The 21,437-nt window shown below is 47.3% G+C and overlaps 1 protein-coding gene across 1 annotated transcript in view; it reads right to left on the bottom strand.

Moving 5' to 3' along the window:
- Positions 1–3,746: 3,746 nt before the first annotated feature.
- Positions 3,747–21,437, bottom strand: part of LOC146186086 (uncharacterized) — a 28,668-nt gene continuing 10,977 nt past the window's right edge. Inside the window, exons 2-4 of the mRNA XM_084607007.1 lie at positions 14,660–14,943; positions 5,168–5,276; positions 3,747–3,994 (exon numbers count right to left, since the gene is read on the bottom strand). Of these exons, the coding sequence (XP_084463133.1) occupies positions 3,747–3,994; positions 5,168–5,276; positions 14,660–14,943 (641 nt within the window). The remainder of the gene's footprint in view (positions 3,995–5,167; positions 5,277–14,659; positions 14,944–21,437) is intronic.

Here is a 21,437-nt window from a genome sequence, read left to right as displayed (position 1 = left end):
ATACCTAGCTGTTTGCTAGGTAAATGTTAATATGTCTCTTTACGAGAAATCGATCAAGAGCGCGCGACCAAGCTCGCTAATTAAGACCTTGACAACAAAGGTTACAAGCAGCTCAGTGATGGATGAGAGTGGATTGTTTTTTTAATATCGGGTTTTTTTAGATCCCTACCGCCCACTCTCTAATTTAGTTTCCCTACACTTAATTTATTTTTGTACGTGCCTGTGAGAAAAGGTATGTATCATATTAAAGATGACGTGCTTTAACGAGGACGCTGATAGCCTGTGTCTAATTTTATATATGACACGAATTCATGCTTGGCTGCATTTTTTAGCACTGTTTTACTTGTTATGGAGACTTCGTTCTTTTCTTGCGTTTTTTTCCCTCTGCGAAAGCGGGAGTACGACTAATTGAATACTGCAGATAATTGATTTTAAATGAAAAGGAAATGTGATACAAATCGAGAGAAAAAAAATATGTACCTGAGAATGTCGCCTTGCAAGTGGCCCTTTATTCGTTGATGGGGTCCAAAACAAATACTGCCTCTGCACCGTTCACGGAATAATGTCTGCCACACGATACTAGGTAAGCCGCTTGATATGTTTAAGAGAGCTTTTGAAGTTTCATTTATGAACATTAAGAATCAATGGAAACTGCGCATGAATATTAAGTTATTAACCGCATAGATGAATTCAGAGACGGTTCGAACTTCTCTTTAGCACATGATGTTTTCAAGGAAATACTTCGACTTCATGTGCGCATGACAGGTGACACAAGATGGGCGCAAGAGACCTACGAGCACATCCACAAAATGCTCAAAAAATGTGCTTTGGCAGAGAATGCAAAAAAGACGCTACAACAAAAATTGAATAAAAAATATTATGTAGGTAATTTGCCGGCGCCAAGGAAGTGCCTCTCATGTTTTGATCTTCTGGACTTCTGGAAAACATAATGCGACAGAAAAACGAAGAATTCTACGTACTCAAACGTTTTTTATATATTTTGGAAAAAGCGATTGGAGGCTATTTTTCACATAATGTAAACTTGCACCATAACAATAAACTGACGAGTACCTCCACAAAATGCGCAAAAATACATGTTTTAGCGCAGAATGCTAGGAAAGATTCTGCAACAAAAATAAAATGCAAAATATCATGTAGGTAATTTACCAAGCCCTAAGAAAGGGCCCCTCATGTTTTATTTTCTGGATTTTTGAACACAATGCGGTTGAGAAATGAAGAGTCCTACGCATTTAGAAGTTTTTGACATATCCTGGGGAAGTTATTTTGGCCGCCATTTTTTCACATAACGTAACACTGCACTATAACAATAAGCATAGCCGAGATCTCCCTTCGGCAGGCTTGTAGTTTTTAACGTTTATTTTCCATAGCGCACGTTACCGGGTTTCTATGGCAGTCTTATAGTTACCGGTGAGTGAAGGAGGACATGGGAAGCAAAATGTTTCTATGCATCAGGAGCTGAGGCTCTTTCTATCGCCACGTTCATAAACGTATCTGACTGTGCTGCATAGTCGCCCCATGACTGTTTCAGAAACACCCCACACTGGTTTTCTGTAGGGTGTGTTATGCGGTCGGGGGGACACAAAATGGCGGCTATGATTGTCACGGCCAGGCCCCTAATTAATAAAGTCAATTGATTAATATAAAGCGACAAAAATTTGCGGGCATGTCTATACTGGAAACTAGGCGCAATCGTATTCCTACACAACTTAATTTGTTATAATTCTCCTGTCTCAGTATACTCGCTGCCAAGCTGTCTGCTCGGCTCGCATAATTGTGGATACAAGGCGATGACGATCGTCACGAAATTCCACCCGGCGTGATGAGGCCTTTATTCTACCAACAGCAGCGATCGACTGGTGCAGCTGATACCCGTTTCCTTTCCAATTTAGGCTATTCAAATGTAAAAAATAGACCGGAAACTAGTGCGTCACTCTAGGGAAGAGTTTCGCGTTGGGAGCCACCACCTTGCGTGCGAAATCACGTGGAATCAGTGGAAACTTTGACAGGAACATCGGTGCTCCAGAAGAATTCTAATAAATAAAGTAGTCCAGAAATGTGACTGCCTCTTCTTTTTTTTTTTTTTTTTTCCAGTATTGATATTCGCGCTAGCCGCAGCAGCTGAGAAGTACGTTATTATATTCTAGTTAATTAACTTTCTAACACGGCTAGTTGTGATCAGTTTGCATTCCTCTGGCAGAATAACTTACGTGAAGATGTATAATTCATATACTGTCAGCATCCAGTATTAAGAAATCTTCGAACTTTAGCTTCGATCACCCTGTAGTAAAAGGAAAGTCCGCCTTTGTATTACCGTTGCAATATAATTGATTGTTCTGTCACATATGGCATTCGAGAAGCGTAGAGGTTTTGGAAATCTGGTGATACATGGCAAGTGAAAAACACCACAGCCGATAAAGGAGGTTGCCCTCTCGTCCTCGTCTTTATCTGCCACGCCGTTTATAGCTAACTGAGTAGTGACCCGCACAACATGGGGAAAATAGAACAACAACAATGAGTTACAAGAACAATGCAGGTTCTTTCAACTAATGTGTCCTTTAAAAAGAAAGTACGAAGAACTCGGGAAGCTATCGTATGGTGCGGTAATTTGGAGGATAACGAAAAGGTTCCAAATTTAACGAAGAACAATGCAGCGAGCTATGGAAAGGAAAACGATTGGACACACAAATAGATTAGAACGAATTAAGGAAGAAACGCTAGTTAATCATATCGTAGCTGAAATGAATAAGTGGTTGTTATTATCAACAGCGGATCAACAAAATGGGGAAGTAGATTAGAGGGCGACAGAAAGTAAGGTTGGTGGATGAGACTAGGAAGTTTGCAGGAATAAGGTGCCGGTCGGTGCAGACAATTAATATGGGAGCTGCCTTTTTCCAGCATTATACGTACTTGAGACGACGGCCGTGATGACGATATAAATGAAATGAGCAGATTGAAAAGAAGCCAATTGGCTCTGTTTCAATATTTCTTTCGTCGCATCAGAAACTCAGTTCTGCGATGGTATTTCTTACATTATTACCCTCATTAGGTGTGCTCCTTGGACACTTCCAATACCTGGCGCCTGTTGTAAACGCATGCATACACTGCGTATTTAGAACTGTAAACCTCACTCCGCTCCAAATGTTTGCTCATATTTAGAGCTGTGTTCTCGTTCGAATAATTCAATGGTGGGCAATGCCTCACAGTACCTGCTAGTACCAAATGTAAAGTAGTTGGCTGCAGTCAGGACGTTATGTAAAATTAAATCCCGACCAACCTATCGCATAACATTTCCTATACCTTATATCACGCATAACTCGTGCCGAAGCAGAACTTGCTCAGCCATGCTACTCCACTGAAGACACGCCTGTTTTCATGCTTGTTGGTCTTAAGCAAGTGTTATCCGACAGCGGATAATCTTCTGAATAATATTTTGATCTGGATAACACTCAAAATGGCCAGAAAGCCGGAGTTACCGTCCGTGGCATAGACGGCGCTGATCTTTACAGCAGAAGTCTTCTTTGCGGCTATCGTCTTGGGAGAATCGAAGAACAAAAATATAATAGAACTATTTTCATTTTGGGCATTTTTTATCCTGCGATTGCTAATATGTACAGGAACCGCCGTCTTCTCCCAGGAAAGGTGAATCGCTTGTGAGGTTCATGCGTGCAGCGTCGGACGCATCTTCTCTCTTGACCTCTCCGACCTGCATTGTCTAGCTCCTTTCCTTAGCATCCTTCGAGAGCTATGGACGAGGTGTAGTCTGCGCTGTACACGGGGAACTGACCGTACTCGTGGGGAACTGTGACGCCGGGCCGGGCGTGCCAGCCCTGGGTCGACGACTGCTGCGGCGGCACAGGCTCTGCCGGAGGCTCCTTGTCGGCACGGCCTTCGTGGAACCTGAGCTTGGCCATGTCGGATGACGAGCTGCCCACCAACTCGGGGTCGCAGACGAATTTGTACACGTAACGCTCGCCTGCGGGACGAAAGGGGTCGTGAAACGTCAGCTCATCGTGTCACTATCGTGCACATGCTTACACACAATGGGCCGAAAGATGGATGCGTGTAACCTGCATGATTGCCACAGAGCAACTACTGCAGCAAAAAGTTGCTAGCGTTTGTATCGAACATCAGAAAAGTATTTTCTTGGGCGACGATGACGGAAATTTTGCGGAGGAACAGTGACTGTGGCTCAGTTTAGACAAGGGTAGTCGGATCGAATCGCAGGGAGCGAAAGGGGCCTCTTAGAAAACATTTGTACAACATTAGACAATATATCAGTATTTTGACACGAGAACTGTGGCTGGATAATTTAGTGCAAATTGAGAAACAAAACGATGACTGAAAAGGAATTCACAGCCTCACTAAATGGGCTAATGAGGTAAGTGATATAGTTCTGTTGGTTAAAGTATACAGCATGCAAAATATTCCGCCGGAACCGAAGTGTTTGTCTTCGCAGTTTTAAATCTGCGATTTGAAGGTATGTACTAGAAGAACGGCTGTTTCTCTCTTATGAAGCAATGTGGCAGCTGGTAGACTAAATTCATTCAGCACCTATAGTCGGGCGCAGCGGCAAATGCCCATCAAAGGAAGCCCTTCAGCCAATAGCATGGAGCGATTGTCTCGACGCGGCGCTTGATCTAGATAAGTGCCGGTGAATCTCCTTTCATTTGCCTCGCCCTTCTTTTTCACTTTACCAGCTATACTGGCGGACAGCTTTCTGTCCTTCTGCTGCGGAAGCTAGGCAGGATAAGGAAGGAGACACGCCCATGGTCACCGTGACGAGGCGTGTGTTGTTCGGAGTAGAAGTGCAGTGGGCTGATGTGGGGAGTTGGAGAGACGGTGTGGAGTTGGTAAGGATGTAGCCCGTTTGCCACAGCACGGACACAACTTTCCTTTCCTTTCTTGCCTTCTGCACAAAATTTTCTCCTTTAGTACAGATATAAAGGAACCATCCACAACGTCATCAGACTTGGTCGACGCGATTAGCTGGAGAACCTCCTTTGAGGGGAATTTGCCGCTGCGTTCTTGACATGTATTCGGGTGTATAAGCATATGAAGGAGTTCGCGCAACACGCATCTGCCGTTTTTAGGTGTGTTTACAGCCTTTGCACGGTACATCGGACGCTCACAAGCGTGGTGTACTCACCAGCCACCTTCTGCATGATTCCCTTCTCGTAGTAGTACCTCAGTGAGCGGCTCAACTTGTCGTAGTTCATGGCAGGTCGATTTTTCTGGATGCCCCACCTCCTCGCCACCTGCCGTAAGCGATGACAAAAAAGCAACACTGTTCAGACGCGACCCTAAATATATATTGCCTTCCGACCACATGGTAATGCAAATATATATGCATATTTCCGCAATCACTGAGAGCCTCCAGCCTGAAAAACCTGTTTTGCCAAAGACTGAAACGTACACGACATCAAGTGAGACAGAAGCAAGATTAAAGGCGTTTTTCTTTATAAGGCTTATATAAAGTATTAAGTACACTTTGTCGGTCGCCCATCCGATTTGCACACATTAGTAATACATGGAAACCATGTGCGTTTGCGGAAAAAGTTTATTCTTGTTCGTTAGCTTACACTGACCGCATAGGTCACGCGACATCACGACATAGATTAGCGCTACAGCCTATTGGGCTTTTTCAGCAGAAGAGTTGTTTCCGTACCCAAGAATTGAGAACCGTAACCGAAAGACGTGTCCCCAAAAAAAAAGATAGGCGATTTAGTATAATAAGTTTGTCACGATTTGGGTTTTAACCCAAGCCATCTGCGTGACAGGCGGGCACATACGTCATGTCCCGGTAAACCAAAATAACACTGACCGGCACGTCGGCGGAGGGAGAACGATGCAAATTAAATACTTGTACAACTGTTTTCTTGGCATTGTAAACAGAAACTCAGGGGAGGAACGAAGGAGTAGGAAACGAACAGCCAAATGTACCTGCTGCATTAAACCCCATAAACACGGCCGGTCAGAAACATGAGAAGACGTTATGAGTCTCGGCAAAACATTAACTAATCTGACTTGCAAGAATGCACCTACTAGCGAGTGTGAAATTTTGCGGAAAACATGAATCGTGAAGCTATCTGTCAGACACAAAGTTGGTCTAAATCAAGGCCTTTTGCGTTTACAGACTGGAAAAGGTAATTGCGCTTTATGTATTAAAAAAAAAAAAAAAAACGAATCTCACACAAATATAGAGAGCGCTCTGTGAATAAGTGGAGTGAATAATTGAGAGTACATATAATAAATATTTGTGACGAGACACAGACTTCAGGTGGCCGCCCTGGTAAAATAGGGAGCCTGTGGGATGTAAAATTCTGGGCATAGTGCCGAATACTTGGCACTCGCCTTTTACAGTAATGGGCACTGAGCCTACGTGCATTCAGATGGACTCCAAAGTACCTGAATGGCCTACATGACCGTTTCACACCGCCATATTCAACATGTCTCGATCCCCACATACCAAACCAGAGACCACAACTCTTGGAACAATTAATCCGAGCACCTGGCTTTGAACAGGGGGCTTCCTTTAAACGAATAACCTCATCGACGCTTGTCTTGTCAGCTCAGAAAAACGCGAGGTCACCTGCATGAGCTTCATGACCGTCAGTTCATTATCCCTAACATGAAAACCATTGATGGACCTGTTGTTTATAACACTAATGCTAAGTGGTTTCAAGTATAGATCAAACGAGAGCGAGGAAAATGAGAAACCGTGTTTCACAGAGGACTGAATGAAGACTATATATTCATTTGCAATCAAACTCGTAGAACAGATTTCGTAACAGAGGCGCATCTCAGTAGAAATAATTGAACCAATATTGACACGGTTTACAAAATAAAAGAAATGAGTGGCACACTCGATCAAATATCTTTGCACACTCAATTCGCAGCACTACTGATTTTGCCTGAGAGACACTGCAGTACTGCAAAACTGTACGCGCCACATGTAAGTTAGACTGTATTGAGCGGCCCCTCAGGTAACGTTTGTTGAGTTCCAGTAAAAGTATATGTTACATGCTGTAGTCGGTTTGAGAGGACTTAGCAAAAATCTCATAATCAACATTCGAAAGCGTGATAGGTCTGCAACTGTATACAAACTGAAGTTTTCTTTATCACCAGTTGTTGGATTTAACACTATATGACTTAACATGGCTTTTTGTAACGACTGTGGCAAAAACCTTCATCAGGATTGAGAAGGGGGATAAAATAGATTGAAATGTTTTGTAAAATTCCCCTCAGAGGCCGTCAGATCCCGGAGTAATCGAAACCCGCAGCTGATCAATTGCATATCCCATTCACTTAAGACTAAGGGACCACTCGGTCACGTGGCCTCATGTTTAGAAAGTGGCTTAATCATAGACACAAAGCGCGCTACCTTACAGCGTCAACACTGCTTGACTTGGCAGCAAAAAGAGACATAATATTTTGAAAGCTCGGTAACTACTGCATCTGTACGTTACCGGGACGCCATCACAGTAGAACCCAACGACTGGCTTGGCAACAACGTGGCGACACTCATCAAGCAATGCCTGTCTAGCTGGCTCCTCAGAGTGCAAAGAATGATTGCTGCCGGATTGTACACGGGCCGCCCGATAGCGATCAAACTTTTTGAAGACGGCACCTTACAGCAGCGATTTGGTTTTGTTCGGTTTACGGGATTGAACGTCCAAAAGCGACTCAGGCTATGGGAGACGCCGTAGTGGAGGGCTCTAGAAATATCAACCACCTGGGAACGTTATTTAACGTGTACTGACATCGCACAGCGCAGGGGCGCCTGGCTTTTCGCCTCCTTCGAAAAGCGGCCGCCGCGGCCTGGATTCATCATCATCATATTCAACCGGAGTATACCAACTGCAGACCGAAAGCCTCTCCCATTTTTATCCCATTAACCTGGTCCTGTGCTAGCTGCATCCACTTGACTCCTGCGAACTTCTTATCCTCATCCACCTACCTAATTTTCTGCCGCCACTTGCTACGCTGTCCTTCCCTTGAAATCCTATTGATTACTCTTAGAGACCATCCGATTTCCTCTCTTCGCATTACATGTCCTGCCAATCCTTATTTCTTCTTGATTTCGACTACGATGTAAGTAACATAACTTATTTCTCTGATCCACTTTGCACGCTTCCCATCTTTTAACGTTACACCTACCAGAATCGAAGATAAAGAAAACCCGATTATGGCCACATACCTTTATATAACCAGTCTTTTAATGTACTGCTCTTCACCACTTGGGCGAAGTCAAAAGGGCGCATACTTTTTCACTTTCTCACAGGAGTGAAACTGATCATCCCAAATGTAACCCTCGATTCAAAAGCGGCAGCACCATCGTCAAGATTAACAACCATACACAAAGTTAGGCAAATTGACTGGGCCAGAGCTCCTATGTCGCATTTAGAACAAGCGAAATAAATTGGAGGTGCACTTTTTATTACCTGACAAAAAAAAAAAAGAAAAAAAAAAGCTACACTTCAAATCCGTGTAAGCAAAGCTTATAAGGGAAGCTCTGGACAAAGTTCCGCAGTTCCAATCGCCAGTTTCCTCTCCATCGCGAATTAAAACCAGTTTTCCGGTTCAATGGTTGCTCGCAGCCGCTGTGCTTTCTTTAGCAGTAACCGCAAACTGACTGCTGCTTTCGACTCCTGTTTGCATCTACCGCACGCACACCGAACGCAATGAAACGCATAAACAGCCCTGTGCAGAAATATTGGCAGCATAAGAACTCTTGAGCAACTATTGCAGGACCTTTTACAATATCAATAATAAAATGGCGGGGGGGGGGGGGGGGGGGGTACAGTTAAGCTCTGCTTTTAAGGGCATGAAGTGAAAACTCTAATGGCTGCCGTTTCCAGGTTCCCCTTGTGGATACTCGTTCGCATTCATTTTGATACACGTTAGAGCAGCAATGTTTCATTTTTGTCTCCGTTGTCCCACGCATACTTACTAGCATGCAGGTGTAACATTCTACATTATGCGAAGGACCACCCGACATAGATATTGTCACGGACAACAGGGCTAGACGTAACAGACGACAAGACGAAGCTGTACCAGCAGGCAAAACGTTCGGCGCTCAGCACGCGAGTCAACTTCAGTGTCCTCTTCTTCCAGGCGCAGCAAGAAGATGGAGACACCAGGTGGCATTACTCTCCCCCCCCCCCCCCCCCCCCCTTAAAAAAAGAGAAATAAGGGACGGAGCGCGAGGTAAGGTGTCCTACGCAACAACGAAACAAGCGCATAGCGCACTACCGCGTGAAATAGGGCTTCATGCGGACGACGTGCACGACCTCGGAGCGTGGTTGCCGACGCGAGGGCTGCACAGTACCCACTGGAAGAACTTCGTATGTTACTTCCGTGACTCGGCGCAGAACTTCGTAAGGTCCGAAGTAGCGGGAAATCAGTTTATCACACAAGCCGGGCCGACGCACCGGGGTCCATACCCAAACTTTCTCTCCGGGATGGTAGGCGACGTGTCGATGACGGAGGTTGTAGCGGCGTGCATCCGTGCCCTGCTGTTGCTGAATGTGAATTCGGGCAAGTTGACGTGCTTCCTCAGCGCGCTGAGCAAACTGTTCGGCGTCTGGCATGAGTGGATGATCATCTGTGCAGGTCGGAAGCATAGCATCCAACATCGTCTGAACGTCACGTCCGTAGGCTAGGCGAAATGGTGTAAAACGCGTCGTCTCTTGGGTGGCCGTGTTGTAGGCATATGTGATGTAGGGAAGAATTTCATCCCAGTTTTTGTGCTGCGAGTCTATGTACATTGCGATCATGTCGGCGATGGTTTTGTTGAGTCTCTCCGTGAGGCCATTCGTCTGCGGGTGATATGCAGTAGTTTTTCGGTGGCTGGTATGACTAAGCTCGAGCACGTCGTGCATGAGCTGTGCCGTAAAGGCGGTGCCTCGATCGGTTACGACTAGGGACGGTGCGCCATGACGCAACACGATTTGCTGCATGAAGAATTGAGCGATCTCAATTGATGTGCCCCGCTGCACTGCCTTGGTTTCCGCATAACGTGTGAGATAGTCGGTCGCGACTATAATCCATTTGTTACCCGTCGATGACAGCGGAAATGGGCCCAGTAGGTCGATGCCGACTTAGTCAAACGGCGTCCGAGGTGGAATAATAGGTTGGAGCAAACCCGCGGGTTTGAGAGGAGGTACCTTCCGACGTTGACACTCGCGGCAGCCTCTGACGTAGCGATGGACGGCGTCAGAAAGTTTAGGCCAATAATAGGCTTGACGAACTCGAGCGAGTGTGCGTGCAAAGCCTAAGTGGCCGGAGGTGGGCTCATCGTGGCAAGCAAAAAGGATGTCGTCGCGCAGGTCGGCCGGCACGACAAGGAGGTGCGCTCGATCAACAGTGCTGGAGTTTTTCTTGAATAAAACGCCATTCCGAAGACAGAATGCAGAACGGTGCCTTCCAAACTGGCGGGGGACGTCAGCAGCGCGACCCTCCAGGTGGTCAATGACAGGTCGAAGGTCTGGGTCAGCTCGCTGTCGGGTCATTATATCTGAGGCATTCAGTAGTCCAAGAAAACTTGTGTCATCCGTGGCGTTATCGACAAATCCGACGGGTGCCCACGAGAGCGCGTCAGCATCTTCGTGCTTCTGACCAGACTTGTACACAATGGAGTAATCAAATTCTTGAAGGCGAAGGCTCCATCGTGCTAGGCGCCCTGATGGATCACGGAGATTGGCCAGCCAGCACAGAGAATGGTGGTCAGTAACGACTTTAAACGCGCGTCCATAGAGGTAAGGCCTAAATTTCATAGCTGCCCACACAACTGCGAGGCATTCCTTTTCCGTAGTGGAATAATTTGTTTCAGCGCGGGAGAGCGTGCGGCTGGCATACGCAATGACCCTTTCCACGCCAGCTTGGTGTTGAATGAGTACAGCGCCAAGGCCGATGTTGCTGGCGTCGGTGTGGATTTCGGTGGTAGCGTCTTCATCAAAGTGCGCAAGAACAGGAGTAGTTTGCAGTCGTCTGCGTAGCTCCGCAAAAGCCTCCTGTTGCTCGGCGGCCCACACGAACTGTGTATCATCCCGCGTGAGGCGGTTCAGGGGTGCGGCTACCTTGGAAAAGTCGGCGATGAAGCGGCGGTAGTACGCACACAAACCCAGGAAACGTTTTAAACTCCTCTTCGTGGTAGGAACGGGAAATTTTGCGACAGCGGCAGTTTTGTCGGGGTCTGGCCTAACGCCTGCGGCACTCACGAGATGACCAAGAAACTTCAACTCTTTGTAGCCAAAGTGGCACTTTTCGGGCTTGAGCGTCAAGTCAGCTGACCGGAGGGCATCTAATACTGCTCGAAGGCGTTCAAGGTGTTCTCCAAAGGTTTCAGAGAACACGACAACGTCGTCGAGATAAACTAAACAGATTTGCCATTTGAGGCCAGCGAGAACGGTGTCCATCATGCGCTGAAAAGTAGCCGGCGCTGAACATAGGCCGAATGGCAGCACTTTAAACTCATACAGTCCATCCGGGGGGTAACAAAAGCTGTTTTTTCGCGGTCCCGCTCATCAAACTCAATCTGCCAGTACCCGCTCTTCAAGTCAATGGAGGAGAAGTACTGGGCGCGACGAAGCTTGTCGAGCGAATCGTCGATACGGGGCAGCGGGTAGACGTCTTTTTTAGTGATGTCGTTCAACTTTCGATAGTCAACACAGAAGCGAAGGGTGCCATCCTTTTTTTTCACAAGCACGACAGGGGACGACCACGGACTGTTGGAGGGTTGGATGACACCATCACGAAGCATCTCCTGAACCTGTGTGTGAATCGCTTCACGTTCCGTCGTTGAGATGCGGTACGGCTGCTGGCGTATAGGGCGGGCATCGTCGGGAGTAATTATACGGTGCTTCACAAGAGGCGTCTGCCGAATTTTCGATGATGTCGCGAAACAAGCACTGTATTTTAAAAGAAGAGAACGTAGGTCGTGCTGCTGTGTTTCCGAGAGATCTGTACTAATATCCAGACGATCAAGGGATGGGTGCACATTTTCAACTTCTCCGAACGTAAAACATTCAGAAACGTCCGCTAAGGCGTCGGCGAATGCGATAGCGGTAGCGCAGAAAAGATGGCGGGGCTCGTTCGTGAAGTTAGTCACCAGGAGCTCAGATCGGCCGTTACGGAGATGGATGAGACTCCGCGCCGAGGTGATACCGTGGGTGAGCAAAAGGGACTGGTTGCCCTCAGCGACCGCCGTTCCGTCACGCAGTTCATCGCAGTTAACGGTCACAAAAACACTGGAACATGGCGGAATAGAAACGCTCTCGGCGGAAATTCGAAGAGGGGCGTGGCTTTGGCGGTCTGCGGTGTCAGTATCATCCGCTTTCTCAGTTGAAAAGGTCACGGTACGCTTCCGGAGATCGATAATGGCCCCATACTCCCGAAGAAAATCGACACCAAGGATACAGTCGCGGGAGCAGTCAGGTATTACAAGGCAGCTTACAACAAACGTGGAGTTGCGAATTTGGACTCTCGCCGTGCACTGACCGCTCGGAGTTACGACATGCCCGCCAGCGGTTCGAATCTGCGTGCCAGACCATGGCGTCATCACTTTTTTTAGAAGCGCCGCTAGCTTCCCGCTTAAAATGGAAAAATCAGCACCAGTGTCTACCAATGCGCTAACCTTATAGCCGTCGAGGACCACGGGTATATCCAGCGAGAGTCTATCTTCACGTGTACGAACTGTCGTCGGGGCCGTCAAGTCGCGGTCGCTCACAGGTGGCGTTGTCGGGGGGTCTTCGTTGCGTCGATTTGAAGCGGCCTCGCCCCCTGAGGTCGCTGTCTTTAGTTTTCCCGGCTCAGACTAGACGGCCGTCGCTGCGCCATCCAGGAGGAGCTGGGCTGAGAGGATAGTCGGCGTGGAGACGGAGATCGTGACTGTCGTCTAGAAGTTGGCGCCATGCGCTGCTGGCGCCAACTTTAACCCCCCCCCCCCCCCCCCCCCCCCCACTTTAAATCCGCAAATCCCCACTTTAACCGAGCCATACGAATAGGATTGGATGGCGTAGTGGTAATTTGTTTAACTTGCGATCCAAGCGTCGCTATGGGCTGGGTTCACCCTCACCCTGCCACCTCTCACCATTTAACCCTTCCGCCTCACCCGTCGGGGTGGCGCAGTGGTTACGGCGCTCGACTACTGTTCCCAAGGATGCGGGATCTTATCTCGGCCTCGGCGGCCGCTTTTCGAAGGAGGCAAAAAGCTAGGCGCCCGTGTGCTGTGCGTTGTCAGTGCACGTTAAAGAACCCCAGGTGGTCGAAATTTCCGGACTCCTCCACTATGGCGTCTCTCATAGCCTGAGTCGCTTTGGGACGCTAGACCCCAAAAAACAAACCAAACCTCCCACCTCAAAGACGAAGCCTGAATTTGTAGAACCTGCCAAATAGGCCATTTTGACTCATGACGTCACACAGCAGGACGACCAGTCAGTGCGTGGCCACGCCACATGCCAGATTCAACCTGTCAGAGCGATGCACGCGATTTTAGAGTGGTAACTATACTCAACACAAAAGCCTTGTCACGAGCACCAGCACCTATAGCGACATTTCTGACTATGTATTTCAAAGAGAACTGCTTGACGTCATTGACGGTGTGCAACATATGCTTCTTGCGCATTAATGTGTAGATGTTTTGTTTTGCTGCCCTTGCCGACTCATGTTCGTGTGGCATGGTTTCCTCGGCTCTATTCTTGTGTTGTTGCGCGCAATTAAAGGAATAACAGCTAGAATTACTTGCTCCACTACATAACTGGAAGGATTACCCACATTCGTTGTGCGCACTGCGTAGGTTACTAAATAAATGGTTCGCTAAAGGTTTTAACTGCGTCTCAGCATCTGCCGGTTCTTTCACTTTAATTACACCCTTCTTTGTTGAGAAAAGGCTGTTTCAAAGCTCAGCTTTTATATGATAATTAGGCAATTGCATTTTAATCGCATGCATCAGCCTAATATAGTTCGGTGAGCCCGGGCCTGTTTTTTGGAGTTCGGGCCGGGCTCGACCTGATCAGTGACAATGCGCGGGCGAGGGCCAAAACACAGGTCCAGGATAGGTTGCTGCTTCAAACGGCGGGCCCAGGCCGGAAAATCAGGCTCTCGCAGTGCATCTGTGTCTTATGTTTCATCCGTGATATCCCGCGGATGAAACAGATGAAACATAAGCTGTGCTCTCTATAGGAGTATGGTTAAACCACAGATTAAAAAAAGAAGAACACACAGGAAGCACGAAACATTCAGAAAGAAGATCAGCGGAAATTTGCTCTCAAGAGCCTCAGCCGTACAAACACGCAGGTAGTGAACAACCTCATGAAAGGGTCAGAAAATGATATACAGTCTGTTTAACGGAATTACACTTTACCACTAAACACCAATTCGAGAAAATACGGATAAAATGAAAGCCGTACTGCCTTTTACAGGTGCTTGGAAGAATAATAATTTGCCTTGGTCCGGGACAGCCATTCTTAAATAACCAAACATGTAAGGGGTTGTACAAGACAAGTCAAAGACAACGAAATGATCTCCGACAAAAATGTAGGAGGATGTAAATAAATTTACCGAGGTGTTTGTCGCTAACCTGGATCGTCCCTCACTTTCAACTGATCTACATTCGTCGGCATAATGGAGTTGGCTTTACCTCTTCGGGGTCGGTAAGCTTGAACTCTAGGCCACGGCCTGTCCAGGCGATGCAGGGTGCGTTTCCCGGGTTTCGGAGCAGGGCAGCCAGGAACTGCCAGAGTTGCAGCGAGCCCCGACCCCCAGTCACCGAACCCAACGCTTGGTGATGACGCTCCTCGGCGAAGCAGGCTGGCGCCGCGGACAGCGTGGGGGCCTGCGGCGTCGGCTCTGCGGACAGGGAGCCTGGGCACGGTGGCGACACGGGAGGAGACGGAGGGGGCTCGAACTTCACCGGAGACTGGCCTGCGACGGGGCCACGCACACAGAGGTTAGAGCAGCTGGTGCCGGCACAGCCAGCTAACCAGAAATCAGATTTACCAGAATAAAACAACAGCGTAGTTCGCCGTCAGTGCTATAGCGACCAACACAATGTCTATGTTAAGATTGTGCGTTAGCGCGTGGGCTCTACTGTTCGCACCACATCTGTCATGGTCATAAACTGGCGCGTTTCACTTTGAGCCAAGGCACACCGTAGTGGCGGACTCCGGAAATTTCGACCACCTGGGGTTCTTTAACGTGCAGTGACCGCGTGACTGGGCGGAGGGTTTAACAAATTCTTCGCCGGCGCTTGTTTGCTAAGTGTCGCTAGGGAAGAAATCCGTGCCTGCCTGAGTTTGTCAACGCTTCGACGCAAGTGTCAGGCGGATGTATAGCTATACTTAACACAGCTTACGCTCATGTAACTAGGTTCAACCGGAAGTACAAACTTTCTTCCAGCAACACAACACACCTTTTATCCGTGCCCTATTTTCTGCGCAGGTTTGGCAGCGAATCTGAACTAAATCTTCAATAAACGACACTCGTTAGCACGGGACTATAATACAACACATCGACAGCAGCACATGGCGGTAGCTGCTAACAAAGGGTAGGGAGTCGCGGCAGCATTTACTAATACTCAAGCCGAGTTTGCAGCAGTGCTGTAGTCCTCTGGAATGCTTCTGCCAATTTCTTCCTCATTGTTTGATGTGCCACTCCGTAAACGAACGGCTGGCTGTAAGACGATCGGTTACTTGACAAGGCAAAAAATTCTGCGTATTTCTTGTGTGTGTGTGTGTGTGTGTGTGTGTGTGTGTGTGTGTGTGTGTGTGTGTGCGCGCGCGCGTGTGTGTGTGTGTGTGTGTGTGTGTGTGTGTGTGTGTGTGTGTGTGTGTGTGTGTGTGTGTGCGTGCGTGCGTGCGTGCGTGTGTGTGTGTGTGCGTGCGTGCGTGCGTGCGTGTGTGTGTTTATTTATTTATTTATTAGAAATTTACTGAAAAGTCTGTCAGACCAAAGTAACCTCCCTCGTCACTGCAGACAACGGGAAAACTATTTTCCTGATTTTGAGAGAATTGCAGTAATCGGAAAAGGAAAGAGCAGGCAGGAAAGGGAGCTTGTGGAGTCCTGTCACAAAAGGATGCAAGGCAGCGACAAGTCCACCAGTGCATTGTCACTGTTGTCCACAAATAAATAGAGGTTAGGTTATTAAGCAGCAGCAGGTGTGTGTAGGTTTTAAGCAAAATATGTTGTTGTGTGCTCCGATTAATGCCAGCGTTCTCGCAGTATTGGGATGATTAGCCACGTATGCGCGTTTCTTTTGCGTGTTTGATACACATGCGTCATTTCGTTCCCTGGCTGGCCGTTCCTTCGAGTAAACCACAGTTACTCGAGCACTGTCCTGTGTGATTCTTTTTGTTCCTTTCCGTTGTTTTCGCTGGCAGAATGTATTAGACCTTGTGCTTTTTGTTCACGCTCAATTTCACGAGACGTGGCATTATTAATTTCTTTGTCACGAAAGATGCGTCGATATATAACTCGAATTAGTGCAGCCACTCGCGTTTACTTCCACATTATTTTTATGTAAATTGGTAAATCAGTGAATAATTTCTCATGAAGGCTTATGAAGAGGTGCGGGCATCAATACTCTGCACCTTCACCACTTGCAAAGAATGTTTATTGCCGAGTTAGAGGGACTTAGAGCTGGACGGTTTTACTGACAGAAAGCGGCGGTCGTTCCAGGGGCAGACAGCAGCTCTCGCTCGGTGATCGCGTACACACCGTGTTCGTTCCAAATTAATAAAAACTCACGGCTTCCTAAGTTCCAGCTTTGCCTAGAACGTTTGTTCCATGCTCAGAGCTTAGGTTACGAAAATTGCAGTGACCACTGTTTGCCTTGAACCTTCCTCACGGCGCACGATCTCGCTTGTTGACCTTGTCGTCCAACACGCCACTGCGGCAGTGTGTGAGCACTCCCAAACTCGTGCGCGCCGCGATATCTCACACTTTCTAATCAGACGGGGAAAATAACGATAAATCAACGATAAATCTCGTGCTTTTCTCTGGCAATAGTTGAAATTCGATCATTAATGCTCTTACTCATGTTTCCATTAAGTCACAGATGAGTGCTGACTGTAGCCTTACCAGCATGATTGCACTGTATAAACTACGCCACTTCTCTCGATAGCATCACAAGACGCTTTGACCAACTGGCCTTTTCTTAATATGGCTTTCAATGAGAACACGAACAGCCAAAGTAATGTGGAGCAAACACGACCGTCATAAAGTTTCTGGCTTTCTTCAAGGAGCGCTAGACGCAGGGCACGTGGACTGAGAGCTGTCCATATCGAGAATCGCATTACAACTGAGAACATTAGAAAGGCGCTTCTCTGCCGAACTGACCAAACGCAGCTGCTTCAGCAATCAAAGTACTGTACTGTATAATACGGCTTCAGCAGGACCGTTCTTGGTGAAATCATAAAAATGTATGAAAATAAAGGCAAGGGGACGATGTAATTCGTCTTCATGGGCCTGCGCGTTTCGCCTTGTGAGCTTTTGATTGCAACGAGTTTTTCGTAGCCCATCCACGTGTGGTTGGCCCGATGTTCACTACTCTCCCATCCCTTCTCCCCCACTGATTTCCCGCTTGTTCCCTATGAGGAAGAAGCCGCCAAGCGCTGTAAGTATCGTGCTTCGGCGGGCTCCAGGCAGTGTTGAGTGGTCGGGGAATCCCGGCCACGACTGGAGTCGGGCGATTCTTTCTTTGACGGCAGCAGTGGCATTTCATTTTCCCACCGCGATCGCAGATGCAGTCGTCGGGCTGCTAGCTTCAGGGCGCTGGGAAAGGGGAAGACACAGCGGAGAGTAAAGACCAAGCGGGTGAGCAAGGAGCGCTGCTTTCTTGACATTTCAGGATCGGCGTCCCCCAGCGAGGAGGGCAGTTTTCTCCTGGAATCCCTAAGTGGGGTGATGATCTTCTTTACGAGATTTGCCGGGGCAACAGGTCTCCAGGCGGCGTGTCCTCCAGCTTACCTCTCTGAAAGCTGATTAGCTCCTCTGGGTTGAGCATGCATTTTACATGAGGGGCCAGGGGTCAAGCTTCGTGGGCCGAAACAAGGGACGCAGCGGCCGACACAAACGTCCAACACAGCTCGGTCCGGCTGCTACTCAGTTGCACCACCCGATGATATCCAGCGCGCGATGGGTGTGTAGAGGCAGGCTCGCTTTGGGAATTCATTAATGGCTTTGCCCCCGCTCCTTACGCCGGCGTGCGCCTGCCCACTCGTAGTGTTTTCTTTTTATTTTGGTTAATTAGGCTCAATTCGTTCGTAATGCGGCTCCAGAGGCCAACGTCTGCATTGCTGGAACAGTTGTCGCGGCTCCTTTGTGTCGACGCGCGTCTACCATGCAGTGGTGCCCACGTCCGCTTGGCTGCTTTGTCGAGATGGTCCAGTTTTTGGACGAAATCTGAGCCCACTCATTTCTTCTTTCACAATCCGAATTTTTCATTTTCCGACTTCATCGTATTTCTGCGGTTTTTTTTATTGAATTTTAAACACGGCTCTTTGTTTATTTTCGAGTACAGACATATTTTGTCTGATTCTTGCGCTCGAGCAGATTTCTCGGAAATCGCACTTAACGCGATTCTTATACTTGAGAAATATATCATTCAGAAAGCACACGTTTCCCTGCACAAAAGTTGGACGCAAAATTTGGACGCAACTGGTGCCAAAATTAGCGGATGTCTTGTGTCAATTCCAGAAGGTTCTTTTCTGTAGTAAATGGGGATCTCCGACTTCATTAAAAATATGTTACCTACGTCTTAGCTTTTTTTGCAGTAAGTTGAAAAGGGTATTTTGGAATCCAGAGGCCAAGCACAGGAATGGACAAGGCGCCTTATTAGCATTTTCGTATCATGTGATTGTATCATTGACGTTCCTCTCTAAGGGCACTCTAGCACCGTGTCTAAGGCTATTGCTCGGTTGAAGTGGACGCTGCGATCGTGAATAAATGTAATCATTGGTTACAAGACAGGGAGGCATTGCATTGCACAGACTCGAGAGATCTGCACTGTACACTGGTAATGTGTTGAACGAAATAATTCTAACGAACGAAAAAAAATGTGATACACTTCTTTTTTTGCAACTGCTATTTCTATTCTGGTTAGGAAATAATGCGGTATTTTTATCAGGTTTTATACTGGACGTCGCTTTCGAACGAGTGATTTAAGTAAATTCTCTTGCTGCAAGACAGTACACATTAATATCTAAATTGCGAATGTTTAAAATGATTATACCTGGTTTCTGCTCGATATTTAACAGAAAAAGAATGCAAATTTCAGCTCCAGAAATACGGAAAAAATATAACCTGGAGAAAAAGAGTCCTAAATATTAAATAGTGCATGCGACAAAGCAAGACCTTGCGGCACTTGCGTGTGTGGTCGGGAAGTCCGGAAATGGAGAAGCGCTTCAGTTCAAGGCACCGTGCAGAATACAAGTGCGCAGCGAGCTTATCACTTCTTTCTGATACCGGCCGAATATAACGTTATTAAATTCTGATAGTTGTCTGGAGTTTTGCTATTACTAGGTAGGAGAACGGCGGCCAAGAACGAGCTCATCTACAGACCGGAAGGGAGCCCCTTATAACTGGGATGTATTTCGCCCGTAGTGAAAAAGAAGCAGTTATATGGCATCAGGTAAAAAAGGGTAAAGGCTGAGGAAGACCGCCAAGGCCCCCTAATGAACATAACAAATAATGTACTCGCATAAAAAGATATGAAGTTGAAGAATGCGCGCACAAAACGATAAAAAAAAAGAAGAAAACAAGTGACGAACATTGTGATTCTTGCTGACAGCAGTGAAAACTGTAAGAAAAAAAAGAGTGCCATGCTGGTCTCCGGGCACTTCTAAGCGAGTCCCACTCTTCTTTTTGCGAACACATAACAACCGTAAGGGGCTCATGAACAGCAAACTTAAAATACAGTCTTCGCCCGTGTCACATTCTGCCAGCGAACTGCTTACGGGAACTTGGGGGGTCATAAATAGCCCAGAACGCTTCTTCACTTCACGTTCTTCGCAGAAACGCCAGTTTCGGACTGAACGCTTTCTCGAGTTTCGCCAACGGCAGAATATGCTTTCCGTCTTTGCCTGCGCGCTGGTGATCGCGTCGAATCATGTTTTATGCTAGACCCTGGCCACCGCTGAAAACGCAATTAGCCGTGCCACAAGCAAAGTGATCCGCGACCTGCAACTCCTGCCCACCCACCTCGCAAATAAAGAAAAACAAAACAATGGGGAAAAAAAATAAGCCAACGTATAAAATTGTATGCTGAACTACCAGGCTATTGCGGTGCCCTTAAGTGCGTACGCTGAGAGTGAATCGCAAGCGTCGTGTCAACTCTTGTCACGTTCGGGTCGCATTTAAACTTGGCGGCGACAAAGTCCCTAAGAGGCCGCGGCGGGGCCCGCATGTGACGCGCGCACCGCATTGCGGCCGTATCTGAAATTCCGCTGCGTTGCTCCCGGTTAGGTATTCCGAGCGTGTCTTTTTGAAATTGTTTCAACGTGGTCGTGTCGCACACTTTCTATACAGCAGCCTGTTTGCTTTCGGCCAGCTAGAGACTGACCTCAGCGTTGATAAATAAATAAATAAGAATTCTACCATGCGCGGGAAATATAAAGCGGCATTTCTCGAGGGAAAATATTGCATTTCTCTCCTGCTGCGGACTTCGAAATGCTCGTTAAAAAATTCGTGTGATAAACAAGATGCGATGCGATATGGCGCATTTCATGTCATTGATTTGTTGGTTCCAAATTCTTCTTGCGTCGCTACCTCATACTTTGTCTTCCTCAACACAAGGATCGTTAGCGCATAACGGCTGCTGGAAACGAAATTCGAGAAGATACTAAGCTGCACGACTACTGGTTTTTTTCAGCAACCTTCAATTGTTTTACGACCCCGCCAGGGTGGCTCAGTGGTTACGGTGCTCAACTACTGTTCCCAAGGACGCGGAATCGAATCCCGGCCTCGGCGGCCGCTTTTCGATGGTGGCGAAAAGCAAGGTGCCTGTGTGCTGTGCGATGTCAGTGCACGTTAAAGAACCCCAGGTGGTCGAAATTTTCGGAGTTCTCCACTACGGCGTCTCTCATAGCCTGAGTCGCTTTGGGACGTTAAACCCCACAAACCAAACCAAACCAATCGTTTTACGGTTTGCCTCTTAGTTTAGTGTAAAAACAAAACAAACAAGCAAAAACCCAGTAAATTTGACTTACTATCAGCCGTTTAAGTATAAGTGTTCACCTATGTAAGCTTAAAAAACACTTGCTGTTTCTGCGATTCACTTATTCAGATCTTCTGCAAGGATATGTGACTGATGTGCAAGTCAGGGGTAAGGCCTCGTGAAAAGACATAGTAGACTCCTTTTGCATTTCTTCGGGGACTATACTTCACATTATGAAGTTGTGCCCAAAATAGTAGAAAAAGAA

This window comes from Amblyomma maculatum, chromosome 6 (genome assembly GCF_055883805.1).
Source record: "Amblyomma maculatum isolate TAMU_Amacu chromosome 6, ASM5588380v1, whole genome shotgun sequence".
Classification (NCBI taxonomy): Eukaryota; Metazoa; Arthropoda; class Arachnida; order Ixodida; family Ixodidae; genus Amblyomma; species Amblyomma maculatum.
This window is presented reverse-complemented; position numbering and strand designations above follow the sequence as displayed.